The 20,401-nt window shown below is 38.1% G+C and overlaps 2 protein-coding genes across 12 annotated transcripts in view; one reads left to right on the top strand and one right to left on the bottom strand.

Moving 5' to 3' along the window:
- GPM6B (glycoprotein M6B) overlaps positions 1-4,826 on the top strand; it is a 111,625-nt gene extending 106,799 nt beyond the window's left edge. For 5 of the 8 annotated variants that reach the window (XM_063341894.1, XM_063341931.1, XM_063341903.1 and 2 more), the window contains 3 exons: positions 129-202; positions 513-578; positions 2,925-4,826. In XM_063341894.1, coding sequence (XP_063197964.1) covers positions 129-202; positions 513-578; positions 2,925-3,074 — 290 coding nt within the window. In that variant the 3' untranslated portion in view covers positions 3,075-4,826. Of the gene's footprint in view, positions 1-128; positions 203-512; positions 579-1,277; positions 2,260-2,924 lie in introns of those variants that run through there. The other 3 variants (XM_063341922.1, XM_063341956.1, XM_063341938.1) reach the window with 1 other exon arrangement.
- Positions 4,827-5,410: 584 nt separating this feature from the next.
- Positions 5,411-20,401, bottom strand: part of OFD1 (OFD1 centriole and centriolar satellite protein) — a 36,151-nt gene continuing 21,160 nt past the window's right edge. For all 4 annotated transcript variants that reach the window (XM_063341826.1, XM_063341836.1, XM_063341818.1 and 1 more), the window contains 7 exons: positions 18,717-18,852; positions 13,784-13,884; positions 10,227-10,346; positions 9,008-9,141; positions 7,888-8,058; positions 7,165-7,232; positions 5,411-6,136 (listed from right to left, as the gene is read on the bottom strand). In XM_063341826.1, the coding sequence (XP_063197896.1) occupies positions 6,091-6,136; positions 7,165-7,232; positions 7,888-8,058; positions 9,008-9,141; positions 10,227-10,346; positions 13,784-13,884; positions 18,717-18,852 (776 nt within the window). In that variant the 3' untranslated portion in view covers positions 5,411-6,090. The remainder of the gene's footprint in view (positions 6,137-7,164; positions 7,233-7,887; positions 8,059-9,007; positions 9,142-10,226; positions 10,347-13,783; positions 13,885-18,716; positions 18,853-20,401) is intronic.

Raw genomic sequence — 20,401 nt, 5'->3', positions numbered from 1 at the left:
TGTACTGGTCAAGGCGCGGATGCCCAGAATGGGAACACAACTGGCGAGTGGGTGGGAAAGATGAGAGAGGAACAGAAAGCGTGTGTTGATTGCTAAAATTAGTGGTTTCTTTTGCTGTGGTATTTCAGGTATTATCCCTTGGAATGCTGTACCTGGCAAAGCCTGTGGTCCGATTTTAGAGAACATCTGCAACACGAATGAGGTACAGACACATAACTGGTGTGCAGTTTTTGCCTCCAAGTCACTTGGGCACCATGTAATAAATAATTGGATGAAAGTTTTTGGAGAAAACTAGTACTAATAGTATAAAGAGATTGATTCGAACACAATGCTGAAATTATCTGTGTTAGGTCATCCAGAAAATGAAAATTATTTCAGAACATTTTTGTTTTCTAAAGCTTTGCATACCTTGCTACAAAGATGGTTTTATTATCCTCATTCTCTAGAACAGTTGAAATGTATTTTATACTGTCCTCAATTGCTTCAATGTTTTTAACATGTTTTTTCTCTAGTTCTACATGTCTTACCACCTGTTCATTGTGGCTTGTGCTGGAGCTGGTGCCACTGTCATAGCATTGGTGGGTAGCATTTTTTGTTGTTTTATTGCGTAACATGTTCCTTTCAGGCTTAAGATGCTTTAGGGTTACATTTTGTGTATCTTAAAAATAGTGATACTAGATGTTAAGGAGGGTGAGCTTTAATCGCTGTTATTTGCTGCTGTGGTTCGGTCATTACAAGTCAGCAGGTCCCAAACTTTTGCTTTAAGAAGTCATCTTAACCCACCTCCCCCATCTGTAGAAAAAAATTCTTTGCATGTCCTTTGAAAATCCTCCTTCTAGCCACTATTTCTGTTTTTATGTCCACTGCTTCTTTTCATTTTTGTAGTTTATTTGATCAGTTGCCTGTAACCTCTTGGGTTTTGTTTTGTCTGGACCCAGGCAGTTTGACTAGTCCGACCCTGCAAGGCCAATGACAGGTAGCAGTTGGAAAAAGGGACGTTAACAAGACGCCTTGCTTCATATGTCTTAAGGCTTCCTCTAGCTGCCAGCTTCTAACCTCACGTCAGCCAAATCCGGGTGTAATACTCACTAGTTGTTGATGGCCTTAGGGTCTGTATGTAGACTGCCCTCTCCAGATAAATGGCATTTATCTTGCATCTTCACCCTGGAAGAAGCTCAGAATAACGTCTGTTGTAAAAGTATGGACAGTTGTCCACGTGGGCTTGAGCCGACACCTTGTTGTATCTTACTCTCCTGTATTTTGTTCTCTTCCACCAGCTGATCTACATGATGGCTACTACATATAACTATGCTGTTTTGAAGTTTAAGAGTCGGGAAGATTGCTGCACTAAATTCTAAATTGTATAAGCCCAGTAAAGAGCTGCATTGCGTAGCTTGAAATACCACTGACACCCTAGGCTAAAAGTCTAGCTTTCTGAATTTTGTTACAGTAATTGTAAATAGCTTCAGTAAACATCATTTAGCTTATCAGATTAATAAAATGACTTCTTGTATATGAACTATGATGTGGATGAGATCTGGCTATTTTTTCATGTCGAGAGGATTCAGTTACTGTAGGGACGTTTATAAATCATCCTTCTGAAGATGGGATGTTTCCATTTCAAGTCCCCACTTGCTTTCTAGCAGTCATCTCGGAAACAAATACTGGAACAGTTCAGGGTCAGAATTATTAACTTATTCTTCATCCTGAACACCAAATACAACCCCCCCCCGAGCATATAAAATATATATAATACAAAAGAAAAGGAACAGTAAAGTAGTGCCAGTCTCTTTTGGCAGGAATCAGAAGCCCAGGTATTACGAATTAGTTGGCTTGCATTTCCAGTGCATGGATGATAAAGTTATTTTCTTTTACTTCATTTTTAAGTAATTGCCAAATCACGCTCTCTCTGGAAGGAAATACATCCTTGTATTAGCTCTGCGTAAAACAATCACCTCCTTTCTTTTGGACCCTGAACTTTAAGAAACAGCATATAAATAGCTTCTGTTCTTGTATGGCTTGCACTTTAGTAACTGATTTCTCAGTAGCCAGATCTCAAAACTGTAAGTATGACTGCACGGGAAGCAAAACCATGCATAGATCATAGAGACCTTTTTACGCTGTTGGGATTAAAAAATAAGAGAAGTGAATCAGTGTTTTCGGATGTAGATTTTTTGCATGAAGTATGGTGCAAAGAAGTTGGGAAGAGGTGAATGCACAAACTAGAGGAAATCCACAAAATAAAAAAAAAAAAAAGAACCAGTTGCTACATATGATATAAAACTCTTCACTTGAGGTTGGACAATGGAAGTTTAAAATGTAGTTATAAAAATATACGATTAAGACTTCTTAACCCAGAGATTGCATGCTTTTGCTTAGTTTTGGACTCATGTTTTGTTGTTTAATTTTTCAATATGTTAATGTAGCCTTGTTCACATAAATAAAACGGTTTACAGTTTCAGGCTTTTTCCAGGGGGAGGGTGGAATTCTCACCTGCTTGTTGGGGGAAAAGACTTCCCAGGATCTGGGCTTGGATCTGCGTAAACACCACAACCTTAGGAAGCAGTTCTTCTGAGCACCTCCTAGTTTACAGATTACATGTATCGCCACGTACAAAACTTTTTTCCTGCTTCCCCCCCATTCTGCATTTTAATTGATCCGTACAACTCTGTAGCTCGTTTTATTACTGTTATACTAACTTTCTCTCAATTGTGAATAACCAACTGAAATATTAGCATGCCAAGTTCTAGAGATCTTTGAAAATAGCCTCTGTGCTTGTTTTAATAACAGAATGCTTATTAACGTAGAGTAACTTTTTTTTTTTTTTTTGGTCGTTATTATAAAGAGCGTCTATTAATCTAACTAGCAGCTTGCTTTGCCTCTTGACATGCTCACTAGCCATCATGCTCACCCTTCTCTTCCAGATCCACTTCCTCATGATACTGTCTTCTAACTGGGCCTACTTAAAGGATGCAAGCAAAATGCAGGCCTACCAAGATATCAAAGCAAAAGAAGAGCAGGAGCTTCAGGATATCCAGTCTCGGTCAAAAGAGCAACTCAATTCTTACACATAAATGTTTGCCACAGTAATTCAGCAGAAGAATTCTGTAGCTCTGACAAATCAACAAATAGCTGCTCTGCAGTACAGATGTGTGTCTACCAAACAAAATTAGAGAGAAGTGCAAAAGCTTCACATTCCAGCTCCTGGAACACATTCATAGGGAAACCTTCCCGTGGGTAATCTTCCATCCTTTCGTGCAGAGAATGGAGGTTTTATTCCAGGCATTTTAAAAGGCAACACTTCACAACAAGTGACCAAATTATTCTTCTTTGAGACTTTTGGTATTTACTATTTGACACGTTCCACAGCATGACGTCCTGCACGAAACTGTGGCAGGTGCTCCAAACCAGCAGGCAGTAGAGCTCTGTACAGACCTTAGGCAAAGGCACGTGTGCGGTGCGTGATTTAGTCTCTCAGTTTTTATACACCAAACGAAACTGTGGCCGGCTAACATTTCTGGCCGCTCGTGCTTACGCGACAGCACCGTTGCAGCATTTCCTACATTGCAGCCGGGCTGTCTTTGACCGCTCTTTCCGTGGGCCGCAGGAACAGCGCTCTGCTTCTGTGCCACACTTTTTTTTATGACCAAGTGAAGCAGTCACGCTCCTGTGCTTACGTGTTGAGCAGATGTCCCCAGTTTTAATCTTTTTATTAACTATTTAACGGAATGTAGATCCCCAGATCTGGATAATGATCCCCTTCTTTGAAAATAAATGTCAGCTTTGCCTTAATATTTATTTTCTATAAATGTCTTAGCATTTATATAGTGGCAGGAGACCATTATCCTACGTTTTAAGTAAGTGAAAAGTGTTACCTTATTAAAATGACACTGATCTGACAATTCCAAATGAGCGGATGAGAAAGTTTGCAGAGTTTTACACAAACAATAAAAATTACAGCCATAAAATAGAATACAGGATGTCCACCTTTCTCTATCTTGGTGCTTAGCAAATTTATAGTCAGTGCTTATGTGTTTTCCTTTTTACAAATTAATTAGCACATTAAGAAAATGTGGTGTTCAGAGAAAAAACAACAAACTGGTGCCATTTTAAAGTCATTTCCCATAGAAGTCTGCCTTCTAATTAATGTTTTTTTCAGAAGCATTCAGTGATATCTTGAGTATTAGTGATGGTATATTTGGTGTTTGTTCTATATGATATATATATATAAATGTTGGGGGGAAAAAGTAAAATACATCAGTCATTTGAAAAAAATTAAATATTCGAGTCATACCCATGTTAAGCTGACGTGTGGTTTGATAGTTTTGACTGTTTGCTGAATATAAATCAAAGGAAGCACAAATTTCTTCAAGTCAGTATTAAGAGAAAAGGTGTTTGGGGGGGGTATTAACTTCAAACGTAAATTTTTTTGTTAAATATTGAAGTCTAATTTGACAGTTTCAAAAAAGGGGCAAAGTTGATCAATGTAGAGCAAATATGACAAAATAGCCTAGTGTATGTTCTTACCTGTTGCATGAAGGAGACATTTCTACAGCAATGCAGGTGATGTTCTAGCCCAGTGTTTGCATAAGGGTAATAATGGAGGCAGTGTCTTAAAGCCTAATTCTTTTCTAATTCAGTGTAGCTATTACTGGGAGTTTTTGAAGTTTTGTTTAAGTAGTCTAATATTTTTATGTAAAGAGCATTAAATTTTGCTATGTATAAATTTTTGTAACCTAACAGTGAATCAATATTTTCTATCAGTGCCAAGGGCTTCCTGTAGTTACATCCAAGTGTTAAAATAAATATTTGTAGATAATAGACAACACTTGTGTACGCTTATTTGAAAACAGACCGACAGCTACTCCCTCCTAGTGCATCTCTAGGCTTTATGTCTCTTACCTGAAGTGAAAACGCGTTTAGTTCAGTGGTACCTACCCCCGTGCTCCTGTTGGGGTAAGGGAAGCCCTGCAGGTGCAGGCTGCAGCGTGGTAAGTCAGCGAGCGTTCCCAGCACGATGACGACGACGTAGTGGTAGTTGTTCCAGGCCAGCATAACGCAACGAGCACTATCCGTCCCCTCCCGCGCGGCAAACGCGACGAGTCTCGCAGAAATTTTGCGAATGCCAGCATTGCTGCAACACCAAATTAAGCAGCATGTAAAATTAAGACTGAACTACCCAGTCGCTTCTCATCTGAATTTCTAAAAGCAGAGTTTGTTTCTGGCTCATTTTTTGGTATACCGTGTTTTGACAGCCAATAAATTCACAAGATAGAGCTTCATTTTTTTGCCCTTAAAATTCTGTCAAACTTGGCTTCGCGTTCTTGTAGTTAGGTCAAGATGAGCAGCCTCAAATGCAGTGCAAGTTGTAATATATGCTGCCAACCTAAATTACTTCATTGATTTAAAAAAAAAAAAAAAAACCTGTATTTTATACTGTAAATAAAGTTTAATGATCTTGCCTATAATCTACCTACAAAATACAAAGCTTAAATAAAGATGAGTTAAATAGCATTTTTATTTGAATCTCTCCGTTCTGGGCTGGTTAATACCAACAAGGTGATACATGAGACGAGGCTGGTTTTAAGTGGTTGTTTCCCCTGCCACTGCAGTAAAAGGGGCTCGTCCACTCGGGTCTATCACAAGCCAAGGAGCTCCATGGGACACCTTCAAAAACATGGGATGAAGATTGAATTTTGTGTTACCTGCACAGCGTTACTGTGACCTACCGTTTGTAACGGTTGAAGGGGAAGAGGTTGGGGGGGGGGGGGGGTGCACCGCTTGTAAAGCTGTCCCAGTTTATAGGAATTCAGTGCCAAAGCCAACCTACCTGAACATACCGATTCATTTCCTTATGCTGCTTTGTCCTTTCTCTCACCCCACCCAAGGGCCTCCTTCTGGATTAATGACACATCAGGGCTCACTATGTGAAGGCAATGATTGAAGGGACGAGACAGCTCAAAAGTCACCTTTATTAATTTATAATTACACGGCGTGCAATCCTGGCGCCTGACATTCATTACAACAGAAAGCTGCTTTAAAAATAATTTTAGTATAAAAATTATAATAATAAAAATCAGTAGCTGTTGTTCACCAGAAGTTTTCATCCACATCTCCGTGAGAAATGCCTGCAGTGCTGTATTAAGGATAAGAGGGACAGAAAGAAAGTGGTATGAGTCCAAAGTAGTTTCTTATCTTAAATATAAATCCTTGGTTTAAAAAGAAAGTTAAGAGACTGCCTATGCTGCAATTCTCTTGCTGTTTCAGTGAGCTGAAGGAAATAAAGCAAGCCTTTAAGGGTGAGGATTTGGGCCTTCAAGAACAGAAAGCCATCTCGAATCTAACAAAAAGCAGAGCTATCTATCCGCTGCTGCTGTAGTGCTTACCCAGTGAAAAGAACACTACAGAGATTCAGGAACACCAGGATAAGGTCTGGTATGGGAAATCATACTTTAAAGGCACAAATAATACTGAAGCATCACTATCGTTAGCGTGAGCATTTAATCTTTTAAACCATTTATAACTTTTTACTTACATACATTTTCTATTCCACATCATCTTCAAATAAACTGAAAGATTTGACAGACATGGGTTTGTTTTTTTTTCTTTCCCTATCAAGCAACTAAATACTACGTATCCTTATTTATCCACGTCCAGAGAGACCCAGAGGAAATGCCCTGGCTGTGGTAACTCAGTGCAGGCAGCCAAAAATCTCCGAAAAAAAAAGTGTGTGAACTAGTTTGTTAAAAGTACATGTCGCTACTGATAAATCAAAGCTAGCTTCAGTGCTAGTAACAGACTATCTGCAAGGTGCAGCGCAGACAAACCTGCACAGGGCCATTACCCAAGAATCCCTCACGCGTCAGCTCACTGTGACGGAACCCAGATGCTGCTCAGTGGCAGAGAAAAGGTTTTAATTGCCACAGCGATTGAAAGTGATCATTGAATGTCATTCCCAGATCTGAATGCCATATAGTGCATAACTCCCCTGTCTAAGGATTTGAAGGATCCTCAATTTTTCCAACACATTTGCTTCTGATTACTAGTTTGTTTATACTTATTTTGCTTTATAAGAAGGCAGATGTTTCTTCGCTGTAATTCATACTGTAACTATTTATTAATATGGGGTAACAGAAGCGATTAATAGCAATATATGAGCCTTACCTGTCATCCTTTTCACTAGATGTAAGTCCCTCCATAAGTGATACTTCTGTTTCTTCTTTCTTTGAATCCTGGCAGCCAACAGGAAAATACACTTTCTGTAACTGGTTCTTAAGTCAAGGTTTAAGTGACTCTTAATAATAGCACCTGTACTTTAAGGCACCTAATTGAAAATAAAACTACTATTTCTACAAATGCTGCATTGCATTTAGAATGACGCTTTGGGAAATCAGGTTTGGATAATGTCAGAACGGAAGTATGATGCAGTCCTTCATCAAAGTCATGTTCACCCATGTACATACCTGTTCTTTAAGGTCAAATTTTCCATTTTGCCAGAATAAATTCTATCAATCAGTTGTGTTAGTGGAACACAAACTGACCTGTGTAGATTCAAACTGTATTTAAACATAAACTAAAAATTGAGGGCATTTAAATTTAAATACGGTCCTAATACCTAAAATCAAACTAACAACCCCTCGCAGCATACCAGGGAAAAACCCAAACACTTATAAAAGAGTTTTCAGGTTTTTTCTTTTCAATAAAGACGTTCTGTAATACAAATCCAAACACTCATCTCTGCAAGTTGTTACATAAAGCTTCTGAATGGGGGAAAAAAAAAAAAAAAAAAAAAGAAGATTGAGAATATTGTTTTCATTCTAAGCATATTTTAGCAAAATATAAATTCAGCCAATAATATTTTTGAGACCGGGTTTTGAGAATACTCACCTTGTTTGCCAGTTCCTGCTCTCTTCTCTGCTGAATTATTCTCATGTATTTTTCTAACGGATTTGGAGTAGGATCCTTTAAGTCATCTTCAGCACCAGAATTGCTGTTTTGAGATTTTCCTCCCTCCTTGTCTTCTTTTTCTTCATCTATTTTCATTGAGTCTTGGGTCCACTTTAAGACACAAAATCAAAATTAAATACCGATCAGCTCCAGAAAAATACCTTGTATACCTAAATATCTGCACTACATGCAGGATTTCACATTAACCTCAGTAAAACATGCCGGTCTAAACAGCATTAAATTTGTTACATGCAGTTCAAGATGAAATATTAAGCTATTGCTTCAATTCAAAAAGTGACATTCAAGAAATCCCACTCTAACCCTGTCTGGATGTCTGAGGTGGTGTGAGGCCTGAGGCTTCTACGTATGACATCTACACGTGAACTGAAGAAGATGAGCTGACACAGGTATACAAGTTTCTAGAAGGGCCTAGTCTGGTGGTGTGAAGGGGTAGCATGAGCATGTCTGATCAGCACCACTACACTAAATCAAATTAACCAGGGTTTAAGGGTGGGAAGGGGAAAACGAAATGGGAGGGAGCAAAAAACAAGTTTTATACAGGTCCTAGAAGTCCAGAACACTACTTCAACATGTGCTACATCAGCTCGAAGAGATTTAAGCAAACTGCTTAAAGTCTCCTCATAACTTTTACTTCCAAGAAGGTATCCTCGATACCCTGATACAGGCTAATGAAAAGATGGACATTAACATGTTAACTCCCACCAGCAGCAGTCCAGACCAGAAAGTCATTGAATACATAGCTTGTTCTGATACCTTGGTGACAGTTGCCTTCTAAGTTCTGGTCATGAAACTGTAGCTTCCAGTTACGGGAAGCATGGAAGAAAAAGCATCTGTTTCCAGTGAAAGAGTTACTTGGCATAAGGAGAAATTCTAGCGAGACTCTTTGGTTAATCGCATGAGTATATAAGAGAATTTAACCTCTACTACTTTTGCTTAAAGAATAAAATCTTTTTTAGTCAAGGAATGCACACAGGAATCCTAAAATACATGGCACTACAAAGCTGCATTACTGTCATAAATTGAACTACTAAATCACTACCTCTTTGTTAAGCTTTCCCGCTTCTTTTTGCTCTCTTTCCAAAGCTTCCTGTTGTTCTTGCTCTCTCCTTTCTTCTTCTATGTTTTTCTCAACATCTCTATTCTGTTCTTCAATCTCTCTTTGATCCAGCAACGCTGTGAAAAATTATTTCAACATCTGTGATTTGATTTATGTAGTTCAGTAACCTGTTACAGTAGCATACAAATAAGTAACAGGTTCCTATATAACATTAATAGTAAATGAAAAACAACTGGATATATTGTTTATACACATACCAAAGTTATTCTTAGCTATCTGGTAATGTTTCTTTCCACCTCTGAACATTTGTGGTCTGCTGCGTGACTCACTAATAGCTGAACTGTAGAGCCATAGTAGAGGCCAGGGAGTTGACAAATCTCTCTCTGCACTTCTCATTCCTACCGTGGACTTTCTCATTAAATCTCTGTTATCCTACGGTTCACGTTGCTATACTCTTTCCCTCTTTGCAACATGGTTGGATATAATTCTTTGCATTTATAAAGCAAAGTAGTTTAAAAAAACTTTGAAAATTATTGCAGGACACACAGCTGATGTGACCAGTATATTTTAAAAGATGTGTAAGTAGAACAGCATTCAGATAGTAATTAGATGGACAAACTAAATACAGGGAATTGTTAGAAGCTAGAAAGCTCTTCTCCAAATAAAAATAATCATAATGCTTTCATCCAGAACAATTAGAAAAGCAGCATGTGCTGCACTGAAATCATCTTCATCTACCCAAAGAATTAAAATACCATTGCAATAAAATACATTTTGCGAACAGCCAAGAAAAATGAAAAAAATCCAGACAAGCAGTACATAAAATACTTTTAAAAAACAAAACAAAACCTTCCAAGTGTTCTTTCTATCAAGGGCAGAAATAATATTTAATAATTATCCTAAGAGAAAATTAAAAACCAAAATCTTCTCTCCAGACACTGGACAGGGTGGGGGGAACAGGTGGCAAACGTGTTTAAATTAAAAACAAATTTAACCAAAACCAGGGTGAAAAAGACATCCCCATACAGTGAAGCAAAAGAAAACGTTCCTTCCTATTTATTACACTAATTAGCACTTCTGGAAAAAAATCTTCAATCACGCCAGCATACATACCTACAGAACGTTAAATATTTGGCTTTTCCTGTTACACATTTAACATTTAAAAAGGGTATTCGCTTTTGTTTCTGAGCTGAGAACTCACTTAAGTCCTGCAGCGAAGCGGCTGTTGCTGGCACGGTGGCTGTGACATGGTTTCCATTGACGATGTCCCCAGATGGATGCAAGGCATCACTTTCACACTGCTCTGGAATGTCCCCCTGATCTGGAGAAGAAATTTGAACAATGGCTTCATTATTTTGTAATTACAATAGCGGAGCACAGCAATGGACACAAAGTGTGGGAATGGCTGAATTAGAACACATAAATATCAGCACTAATTGAGCATTTTCTCTTCAACTTGACCATTTCCCTGAGGATTAAGAATTATCATAGGCTGTACTTGCTTCTTTAATTGCAGAATTGTTAGCTTTGAAATTAGCTATTGGAACACATCTGTTTACAAAGCCAAAACAGATTCATGAATAAATATACACCAGAAAACGAAAATGTTTTCATTTCTTTACATAATCAAGATACAGGTCACAGAAAAGTTACATGTCCAAGCTTAGCTCATCCTTTCTATGCACATAAAACAGCCTTTGATTATTTGGAACACATACTATTTCTTTATTAGGACCCTTGCCTTCTTGAGCACACAGGATGGATACTGCTAACTCAGATATTCTGCACTGTATTTTCTTCACCCTGCTCAATGTGGCTCTGAATTTACAAAAACAAAATTAGTGTAGTTCCTTTGTGATCTGGGATACTCAATTGCTTCTTAATTATTTATTTGCAAAGTATGCAGACTGCTATTATCTCAGTTTTATGGGAGAAAGCAAACCAAGACAAAAAGATGTAGCCATTATCTCTAGGTAGCCAACCTGAAATACACAGGACAGTTTTTCCAAGCACTTAGTGTCTAGATCTAAATCTACCCTCTTCCAGTTTGAAGCCATCACCCCTCGTCGTGTCACTACATGCCCTTGTAAAAAGTCCCTCTCCGGCTTTCTTGTAGGCCCCCTTCAGGTACTAGAAGGCTGCAACAAGGTCTCCCCGGAGCCTTCTCTTCTGCAGGCTGAACAACCCCAGCTCTCCCAGTCTGAAGGAGCAGCCATCTCTTTCTCTTGCATGAAGGAAAACAAGACAGCCAAACCGATCAGCCTCTCTCTCAGAATGGTCTGAATCTTTAAATTAAAATGCTTTTAAAGGAATTATAGATGAAGGCATCTGCCAAGCTGTCAGTCTAGCTAAGTTATGAGAACGTTTTCAGTTTCTTAGAAAAGCAACAGGAAGTCCTACCAGCTTCACCTAGGAAAGTAAATTCCTTTTACAAACAGGTTCCTGTTAAGTATTATATCAAACTTCTAAAAGTCTGCTGACCACACAAGCAAAACAAAAACCAACCACAAAACAATATAGTAGAAAACATCTTTACATTAACCGTTCTGCAAAGGAAAAAAAGGTAACACCCTTTGTACACCTCCACTCCTTTCTGTAAGGGTGGACAGCAGGAGACGCATTATTTCCTTAAGACAAGCATGTCAACTAAAAGCAGTTACTGCCAATAGAAATTCCAATCTTTGCTTGCTAGAGCTCACTCACAGTAGGATTAAAAGGCTTCCACATTTTCTGGTATCTCCTTTATTGTTTTTTTCCTACTCTTATCAATTTCTTCCTTCATTACACCTTATTCTACATTTACTTTTTAGATTTTACATCCTTATTTCCCCCTCCACACCCCCAACCCCAGTTCCTCCTGGGTTACTTTCTCCCCTTTTTAGCCATTCTGATTTCCTTCTACACACTGAGACTGTCTCTTGACACAGTCTGACCCAGCTAAAGTACTGCTGATTTAGAAATCATCGGCATATGCAAACTCTTAAAATTATTCTTTTGACTACCACATGTCACTAAATGATACAGCGGGAACTTATTTGGAAACAGCATCTACTCAGGCCTAATTGCCAAGAAAATGGCAGTCTATTCTCATACGTGACAAAATAAAAGTGAAATATGTAATGTTTTCCTAAAAGTCTCTAATACAAAATTAAACAAATAAATCTAAATCTAATTAAAATATGAGATGAGTAGAAACCATTAGTGGCTATTGTTCGCCACTATATATTGTTCAAATAATGCATTTAAAGCTTAGAAAAAGAAAACTAAATGAGATAAATTAAAAAACAACAAATATACTGAGTAAAACTTCACAGGGAAATTCACAGATGAGTCATCAGATTCTGCTAGTTATCGCTAAACCCTATCAACACATTTTGTGTTTAAACAAACATTATCTTCTTTCGTTGTTCAGTTGGTTTTTAAAGTACTGAAGGCCATATTCTCACAGGTTCAGGAGAGTGACCAAGGGCATCACTCCATCTTTCAAAAACCTAACCACAACCAAAAGAATAAGCCAGTCTTGGACCCAGGAAAACACTCACACCAGTTAGCAATATTTTCTTTGAAATCAGTGATTCTAACTCTCCCATACAATAATTAGCATCTCTTCACCAACTATGAGTTTAATTATACCACCCAATGATGTATCTCCACCAGTCTCAAGACTTTACAGACCTAACAAAATTTGGAAATGGGAAAGGTGTTTAGCTTGCTCTTCACATCCTTCTCATTGACAACTGCACTTTAAGCCCACAGTTTCATGGGAGATAAGGCTGCTCAGGTCCGACATTAAGATGCCACTCAAATGCTGAAAGACTACGAAATAAAGCCAGTAATTGTGCTTCTATTTCTCTCTCCATATACAAATGGCTATAAAGTGCATTAACTTTTATTATCTTCCTCTTTCTACAGTACCTTAGTTACATCAAAATTTTTTTGAAAACTGACCCTGCAGGCTTGACTGCAGCATATAGATAAGAGGAAACATTTTACAGCATGCAATGCAAAACACCACATAATGACAAAGTTCTTCCAGCAATCAAGAGAGAGCAGAAATGCAAATAAGTAAAACGCTGACCTCAGAAAGAAAAATTAGGATAAAATTCATGTTTCAGTAACTGAACTATAGTCAGAGATGCTGATTAATGATAGCACAATTGCAAATGTTCTTCACACATTCACACATGCTTCTAAAGTGACGTCTAATTCATAATACTATTTTATCCTCAGTTACTGAAGGAAAAATCAACAACAGTCTATGTAATGCCTGCAGAAACTTGTCTTCAGAATTACACTTGGTAATACTGCTCTGATATTGGTCCATGATGAACACTGCTTGGAGTTTTACTTTATGCAGCAAATATAACAGAGCCTCAAGTCACTTCATATACGAGTACACTTTGCTGTTTAAAAAAAAAAAAAAAATCCCCTGCAATTTTAAAACATTCTGAAACAACTGTCAGACCTACACACATTACTACAAGGTTATGCAAGACTTCTGACCAAAAAGTATGGTCCCAAATTTCAGAACCAATTCAATTTCAGTGTCTCCTTATTACTACACACCCTTCTCCTCTAAAGATGCAAATATGAAGAGAATGAATCCCTCCAACTTCTGAGACAGTTTGTTTTTCTTATTTCCTACATCAGTCAAATTTTTTTCTCTCCAACTACAGTCTTAAACTATCACAATAATTGCCTTACAACTGTTAAGCCCTAAGGTTTTAAACAAACTATCTAAAATGCACTAAAACTTACATTCAAGAGAAGAAATGTGTTCTTCAAGGTCCTCATACATTAGTTTCTCTGGTGCGGGGTTATCACTGAAATCTCGTTTATCTGTTCGCTGATTATGAAGTCTGAAAGAAGAAGGACATAAATGATTTAATAAACATAAATGCTAACCTTTTAAGCAAATAGCCATCTGAGATTCAAATACAAGGATTACTCACATGCTTAGCAAAAGACTAAACCGAACGTAAAAACCATGCAACCAAAACACTGTAAAGTTTCTGACTCAAAAAGTCAGCTCCATCTCTCTGATAGCCATGTCCCTGCAGCCTGTCCCCAAGGCCTATACATGACATAAAGGCATTACATTAAAACAAAACACGCTCTCAAAAGGCATAAAAAGGAGTAAGAAGAAAAAAAAGGAGAAATACAATGAAGTGTGACATTTAGTCAACTGAAATTAAGGAATTTTCCTTTTTATTTCTCTGCGTTGCAGTCTCATTCCCATTGTGATGTCACCATAACAGACGCGTTTGAAATGTATTAGGATTAGATGTCTGGCAAAACATATATGCAGGGGTGAAAATCTGGGTGCTATGAAAAATGGGGTTAGTGCCCTCATTCTAAATCTCCGTTTATCTCATCAGAAAGATAATGGGAAAGAACAATACCTCCCACATGACCCAGCTATTAAACTGACCAGAACCAGAATAGCAAAAGGAGCGCAGGTCACTAATGAAATTCAGCAGCAGCACTTCATAAAGGAGCTTATTTCACACCAGCTGGTGCTCTTCACCATGGTATAAATATGTTTGTGCTTACAATTTCTAAGGAATTCAGGTCTTTTATGGGGCAAAAGCGGAGAACAAACAAAACACACCCCACAATGAGACATGTTCAAGAAAAAATGTAAATCTGGGGACAAACAAATCTGCATCATCAGGATAGTTCAATAATGTCAGTGGGGAAAAATACCCTGTAAATTAAATACAACAGAATAAATGGAATTTCAAGTTTTTGGAGGTCTACTTCATGTTTTCAATTTTTCCTTCCCAGAAACGGTTAAGTCTTAAATAATTCATAAGGATGCAAGGTTAAAGGACATGCTTGCCACTTTCTTCAATATTGTGTCCTGCAACACTGCTAGACGGACAGTCGACACACTCCTTCAGATTCAACAAACAGAAGAGCTCTGCCTCATTAAGACCAGTAAACACATATATTTCTAAAGAGTTTTAAAAAATTCATTCCATCAAAGCTGGCAACCAAAACCTGAACTGTACCTAATGTCAATATTCCATAAAACAGGACTGGTGTGCCAATCACCACCAAATAATTAAATTGGATGAGTTATGCTTAAAATTACCATTAAAGCTTAAACAAAAAACAATCACCACCATCTAAACTATTTTGTTAATGTCTGAAATTCTTTTTCTAGCTTAAAACTGGTAACAACCTCACAATCGGTTTCTTCAGCCCTAACCAAAAAAGGAATGGTTTAGATAATAATCTGCTTTATCACTCTAGTCTTCCTGTCTGTGTTTATTGGCTTCCTTCATACCGCTCATATCTTGAAATATAAACAAACAAGGAGCTGCTATAGTCAGAGAAGCAATTGTTCTTCCTCACTGACAGAGGTCTAACTTGTAATGGCTTACTGGTGTTACGGCATTGTCTTTCTTTTCTTTTCTTTTCTTTTTAAAGAAGTTCCCATTGCCACTTAAAATCTACAGGTCATAAACTAATCCCACAATACACATCAATGATGTGGCATTTGCCTAATAATGAGAGTAAATAGCTGGAAAAGCCCACACAGGCATTTCTCAAATATTTTACGTAACAGAAAACAGTCCAAGGCACAAGAAATTAAAAAATGCTCATGAAAAGACTGTTTTCCCTTTAAGAAAGTCTTGGGAAAGCAGCAAGTTCAAGAAAATTATTGGGACCTCATACCCTTGCTTTGTCACGAGGAACCCAAGAAAACAATTACAACCCATAGCTGCCTGCCCCGACCCTGGCCTATTCTTTGCAACACAACTTACTCGTACTCTTTAGTTTTCAGGCAGCGTGGACTCTACAACATCCTTCAAAGAAGTACAGTCCCTCACAGTATTACAGCATTTTCCCGTACCACCTTAACATGCAGGTTAACACTCAACCTTCGCTTCGTAATGTCTGTCATAGGAATACAAGAAATCTGAGATATACTGAAGAAAATGTGAATGAGCAGGGAAAGAAGAGACAGCCACCTAAAAGAAATAACCTCACAGTCCCTAGAAATCCCAACAGCTTCTCTTCAAGGCCAAGAACATAAAGCCTCTCCACAAATTCTAACCACAAAAGAGACCCTCTCTATATTAAATGTATATTGAGGACTTGATAACAACAAAATAAGAAAGCCCTATGAATGCCTGCCACAGCAGCCTCAGGACAAGCCGTTGTTCTTCAATCATCAAATCTGGAATAATGGCTAGAAGGTTAAGGCCAATTCAAGTGTCTTTTCTTAGGAAAGAAACATTAAAAATGAAATACTTCAGCTTTTTCTGAAGACACCTATTCAGGATTCTCAGTTTTGGACAGTGGAGGCACCAGTGACTGTTAAGAACAGAACAATTTCATACACGGAAATAGGAGATACAAAGAGGAAAGGGCAGTGATTTTTATGCAGCTTAATTTTGCCAAGTTATTCATTTACTTAAAAGAGATTCTAAAAACAAAACAAAACAAAAAAAAAAAAACAAAAAAACAACAAAACCTCCCCCAGGGAAAAGAGAAAAGCTCTGCTACTCATCCCCTTCCCACATGCAAAGGAGACTGGAGATTCCTATTCTGAAAACAGTTATACAGGCGCATGAACAAGCTCTTCAGAGAAAAAAAAGTTAGTATTGCAGCTTGTTAATGAGTGAAAGGAGAATGTACAACTGCCTTATTTACATTCTCAAACAGGCATCAGAAACTACCAAGCTTCAGTCAGCAAAAGCTTGTCAGTCAGGTCACAGATGTGAAAAATAGAGACATAATGAAAGATCATGGCTTTGCTCAAGGAATTAGCGGCCTTTTTTTATTCAGGGTTTTCGAGTGCATCAAATATAACCTCGCTAGCTTTTGAACATCAAGCGCATGCAAAAGGTCGGTTCTGATAAGGGAAAGATGAGAGATTATCAGTTCTTTGAACAGGAATTTGTGATGAGCTTGTAGTTTTACCTTTTTCTTGAAAACATGAAGTTTACCCCTCTAAAGACCCAACATTGTCTTTTGAAATGTAGATTTTTCTTAAATTAGTCTACAATGTCAGCAGGAGTTCTTGTTGGCCTTATCAGGATCACATTTATATAGGTGGCACAGAAGCCTACTAGAGAAATCAAAATTATCAAATGCCAAAGGAGCCCATGATAGCAAACTGCTAAAAATACATTCACAGTCAGGTAACTCATACGAGGGTGAGGATCTCTGATAGCATTGTTGGTAAATAAGACATGCCAAATGATAGTTAATTGGCCGCTGCAGTACCTTCAGGTTCCCATTTGCAACATAGTATTCTTCTGTCTGAAAAAAGTATACAGTCTAAACTTTTAAATTATCAATATGGTCTGAAGTTACAGGACATCAGGAAAAGTCAGATATATCTCCGAAATACACATACATTCCTCACATGTTTAAAAAAATACAATTTTTTTCAGAGGTATTGTACATAGTAAAGCAAGTCAGTTGTTTTACTCATATTTACTTTTAGGAACAGATGTTACATTTTTAGGGAACTTTTACAAAACATGTTTTCTGAAATTAGTGATTAACAGAATATTTATTTATTAACAATGAATCCTTCATTCAGCTGTCTGAAAGTGGTCTACTGTGTAAGGGAATACAATGAAAACAGAAGGTCTACACTGATACAATAGATCTCAAGCACTGCAGAATTTGCAGCTCTCTTGAAATATGAGGATCTACACCACACCTTGCTTTCAAAAGTTTGTCAGAACCCTGACACGTGAAAAGTAGAAATGCAAAGAAGGGCAAAAGCAGAAGTTTACCGTTAAATCTAGAGCTGAATCTACGGAGGTATCTACAGTAGCCTGAAAACCAATGAAGTAAATCAGCCTGACCTGAATCCAGGAACATATAAACTTTGTATGCCTTGTGTACGTCAGGTGTGCCTTAGTGGTGACAGCACACACCTTCCATCTTCGAAGTCACACATGGTAACAAAGCAATACTTACCGCGGTTGAAGTAGCACAAACTGAAAGTGCTGAGAAGCACAGTTCTAAACAGTGTTTTAATCCCAGAGGAGTTAATATCCTTAAACAGCAGAATTTGAACTAAGTTTCAGTGACGGATATTTATCAATTTGCTGTATCTGCATTAAACTAACATGCCTTTAGGATGTCTCACATTCTCGCTCTTCAGGCTTTTTGTCCTTTGCCAAGCACTTTTCCACAGCAGTGGATTTTTTAGGCTCTGTAGCGAGTGCTACAATTACCATTTCTCCCCAACAGAGGGACTCCTTGGCATAACGTTCCATCCTTGCTCAACTGCAACAGTGAAATGACTTTACAAAACAATTTGTAAATCAAGCAAGTTTTACTTTGTCATAGGACAAGACTTTCTTTGTTTTGTAAAAAACATTGCATTCGTCTGAAGCTTCCAGTGCACTTGAGGTTTAAGTATTTTACTGCACATAACTTTGCAGAGGAAGGCATCAAATTTAACTGAGGTCAAAATGTCAACTCCTATTTGCCAAAGGTGTTTGGATTGCGGGGGTGGGGATGATGGTGTTTGTTTTTTAAAAAACTAACTTCCTTTTGAGGCATGATACTTAAGAATGGAAATCCTCATCTGTCTTTAGAAGAGTTCTCACTTACAAAATTAACGACTTTCTTGAATTGTAAAAGCAGTATGAACCGTTAGATAAATGTTTCTTTAAAAAGCAGGTTAAAAATGTTGCTTTGTAAACAATGTTACCTGATCTTCTGGCCACGACTGGATGGTGAGGAAGAAACAGAGGCAGAAGATGAAAGGAGATGTGGCTTTGGAATAGGAGAAAGCACCTGGTCAACACTCTGCTGTGAAGAGGCAAGGTCCTCGGAACCACTGAGGTCTGCAGAATAAAAATCCCACAATTTGTATCAGTCAGTTATTTGTCCTACCACTTCTCAGACAAGGCTGGTTTTTACAATACAAGCATAATTGGGTTGTGTAGACACCACCACTATAGGGCAACTAACATACAAATTTACCAGGATTAACACGAACTTTCTTGTACTGGGTTTTTTTGGGGGGGGGGGGGGGTGGAGTTTTTTGTTTGTTTTGGGGTTGTTTTTTTGGGGTTTTTTTCTTTTTTATCCCTCCTGTATGGCAATTCTCCTCTACAAGCCTTCACCATCATAAACTTATTCCTCACAAAGCCTATGATTATCATCACCCCATAATGCATCCATGTTTCCAACAAACTGCAGCTCCTCTGCCAAACACCAAATAATTTCTCCCATGCCGGGCATCAGAAAAAGCAGTTACGGACCCAGATTTCAAGCTAGGGATGGTCTTACTAGCCAGCAAAAGAGAATGCTTGAGGTCTCCCAAAGGCCATTCTTCATTAGGAAAGTTAACCTGGAGGTTTCATTTTCTACAGATTTGTTAAAATGCATGATGAAGCAAAGAAGAAAATCTTTGAAGATTTTAACTTCTTATCAACAGCTGTAAAGTTATCAGGGAAGGAAAACAGTATGACTAGAGAACTTGAGTTTCCTAGGAAATCAAGGTAAAAAACAAACCTTCTGCATTAAAAAAGCTTTTAATCAAACTTGCAGAGTCCAGCACTTTGCTTAAATTTTGCTTTGCAATCTTAATTTTCCTTTCCTGTGCAGCTGGCACGGGTCTTTCATTACTAGATTATGAATTATTATTTTTTTCCCCAAGATTTGGTATTCACTCAGTAAGTAGGTACTGTTTTTTTCTTCTCTTTCTTGACCAAATAACTTTTACTGCAGTCAGTGCTAATTTGGCTCAAGAGACAGTGGAAAAGCCATTATCAACACTCCCATACCTGAAGATCTTTCAGGTGGTTGTGTAGAAGCGCAGCCCGTTCATGGGGCACAACACACTGCAGAAATCAGGATGCTTCAGACCAAGGCTGCCCATGAATTTTTATCTCCAGACAGCTTCTATGCCCATGTAACGCAGATGAACACCCTCTAAGGAAGCTGAGCACTAACAGAACGGAACCCTGCAGTTATGTCATACTCCTGTATCAGCACTACCTGTTCATGGTGGGAATCCTCAGCCTACCCACATCCAACCTTTTATAAAACAACCTGTCAAATTTTCACATGCACAACAAGCGGACCAGAACTTACTGCATGCACCTCCTTGGCACAACATATACTGCAGGCTAGGACACCAGCTATCTCATATGGTAATTTACTACAATCTACTACTATTTAGAAGTTACCTAGTATTGAACTTACTGATTTGCTACTAAAAGACAAATAGCTGAGGTCTTTGGCTCACAGTATGCTGTCTGCAAGACTCACCAACCTTGCTCTTTCTCATCAGAAGGTATGAAGTTTGGTCAAGTAATGATCAAGGTGAAAAGTACTGATCAAGTAATAGGGAGTATGGGTCAGAGGGCAATCCATTTTTTTTTTTTT

Source organism: Chroicocephalus ridibundus, chromosome 1 (genome assembly GCF_963924245.1).
Source record: "Chroicocephalus ridibundus chromosome 1, bChrRid1.1, whole genome shotgun sequence".
NCBI lineage: Eukaryota > Metazoa > Chordata > Aves > Charadriiformes > Laridae > Chroicocephalus > Chroicocephalus ridibundus.
This window is presented reverse-complemented; position numbering and strand designations above follow the sequence as displayed.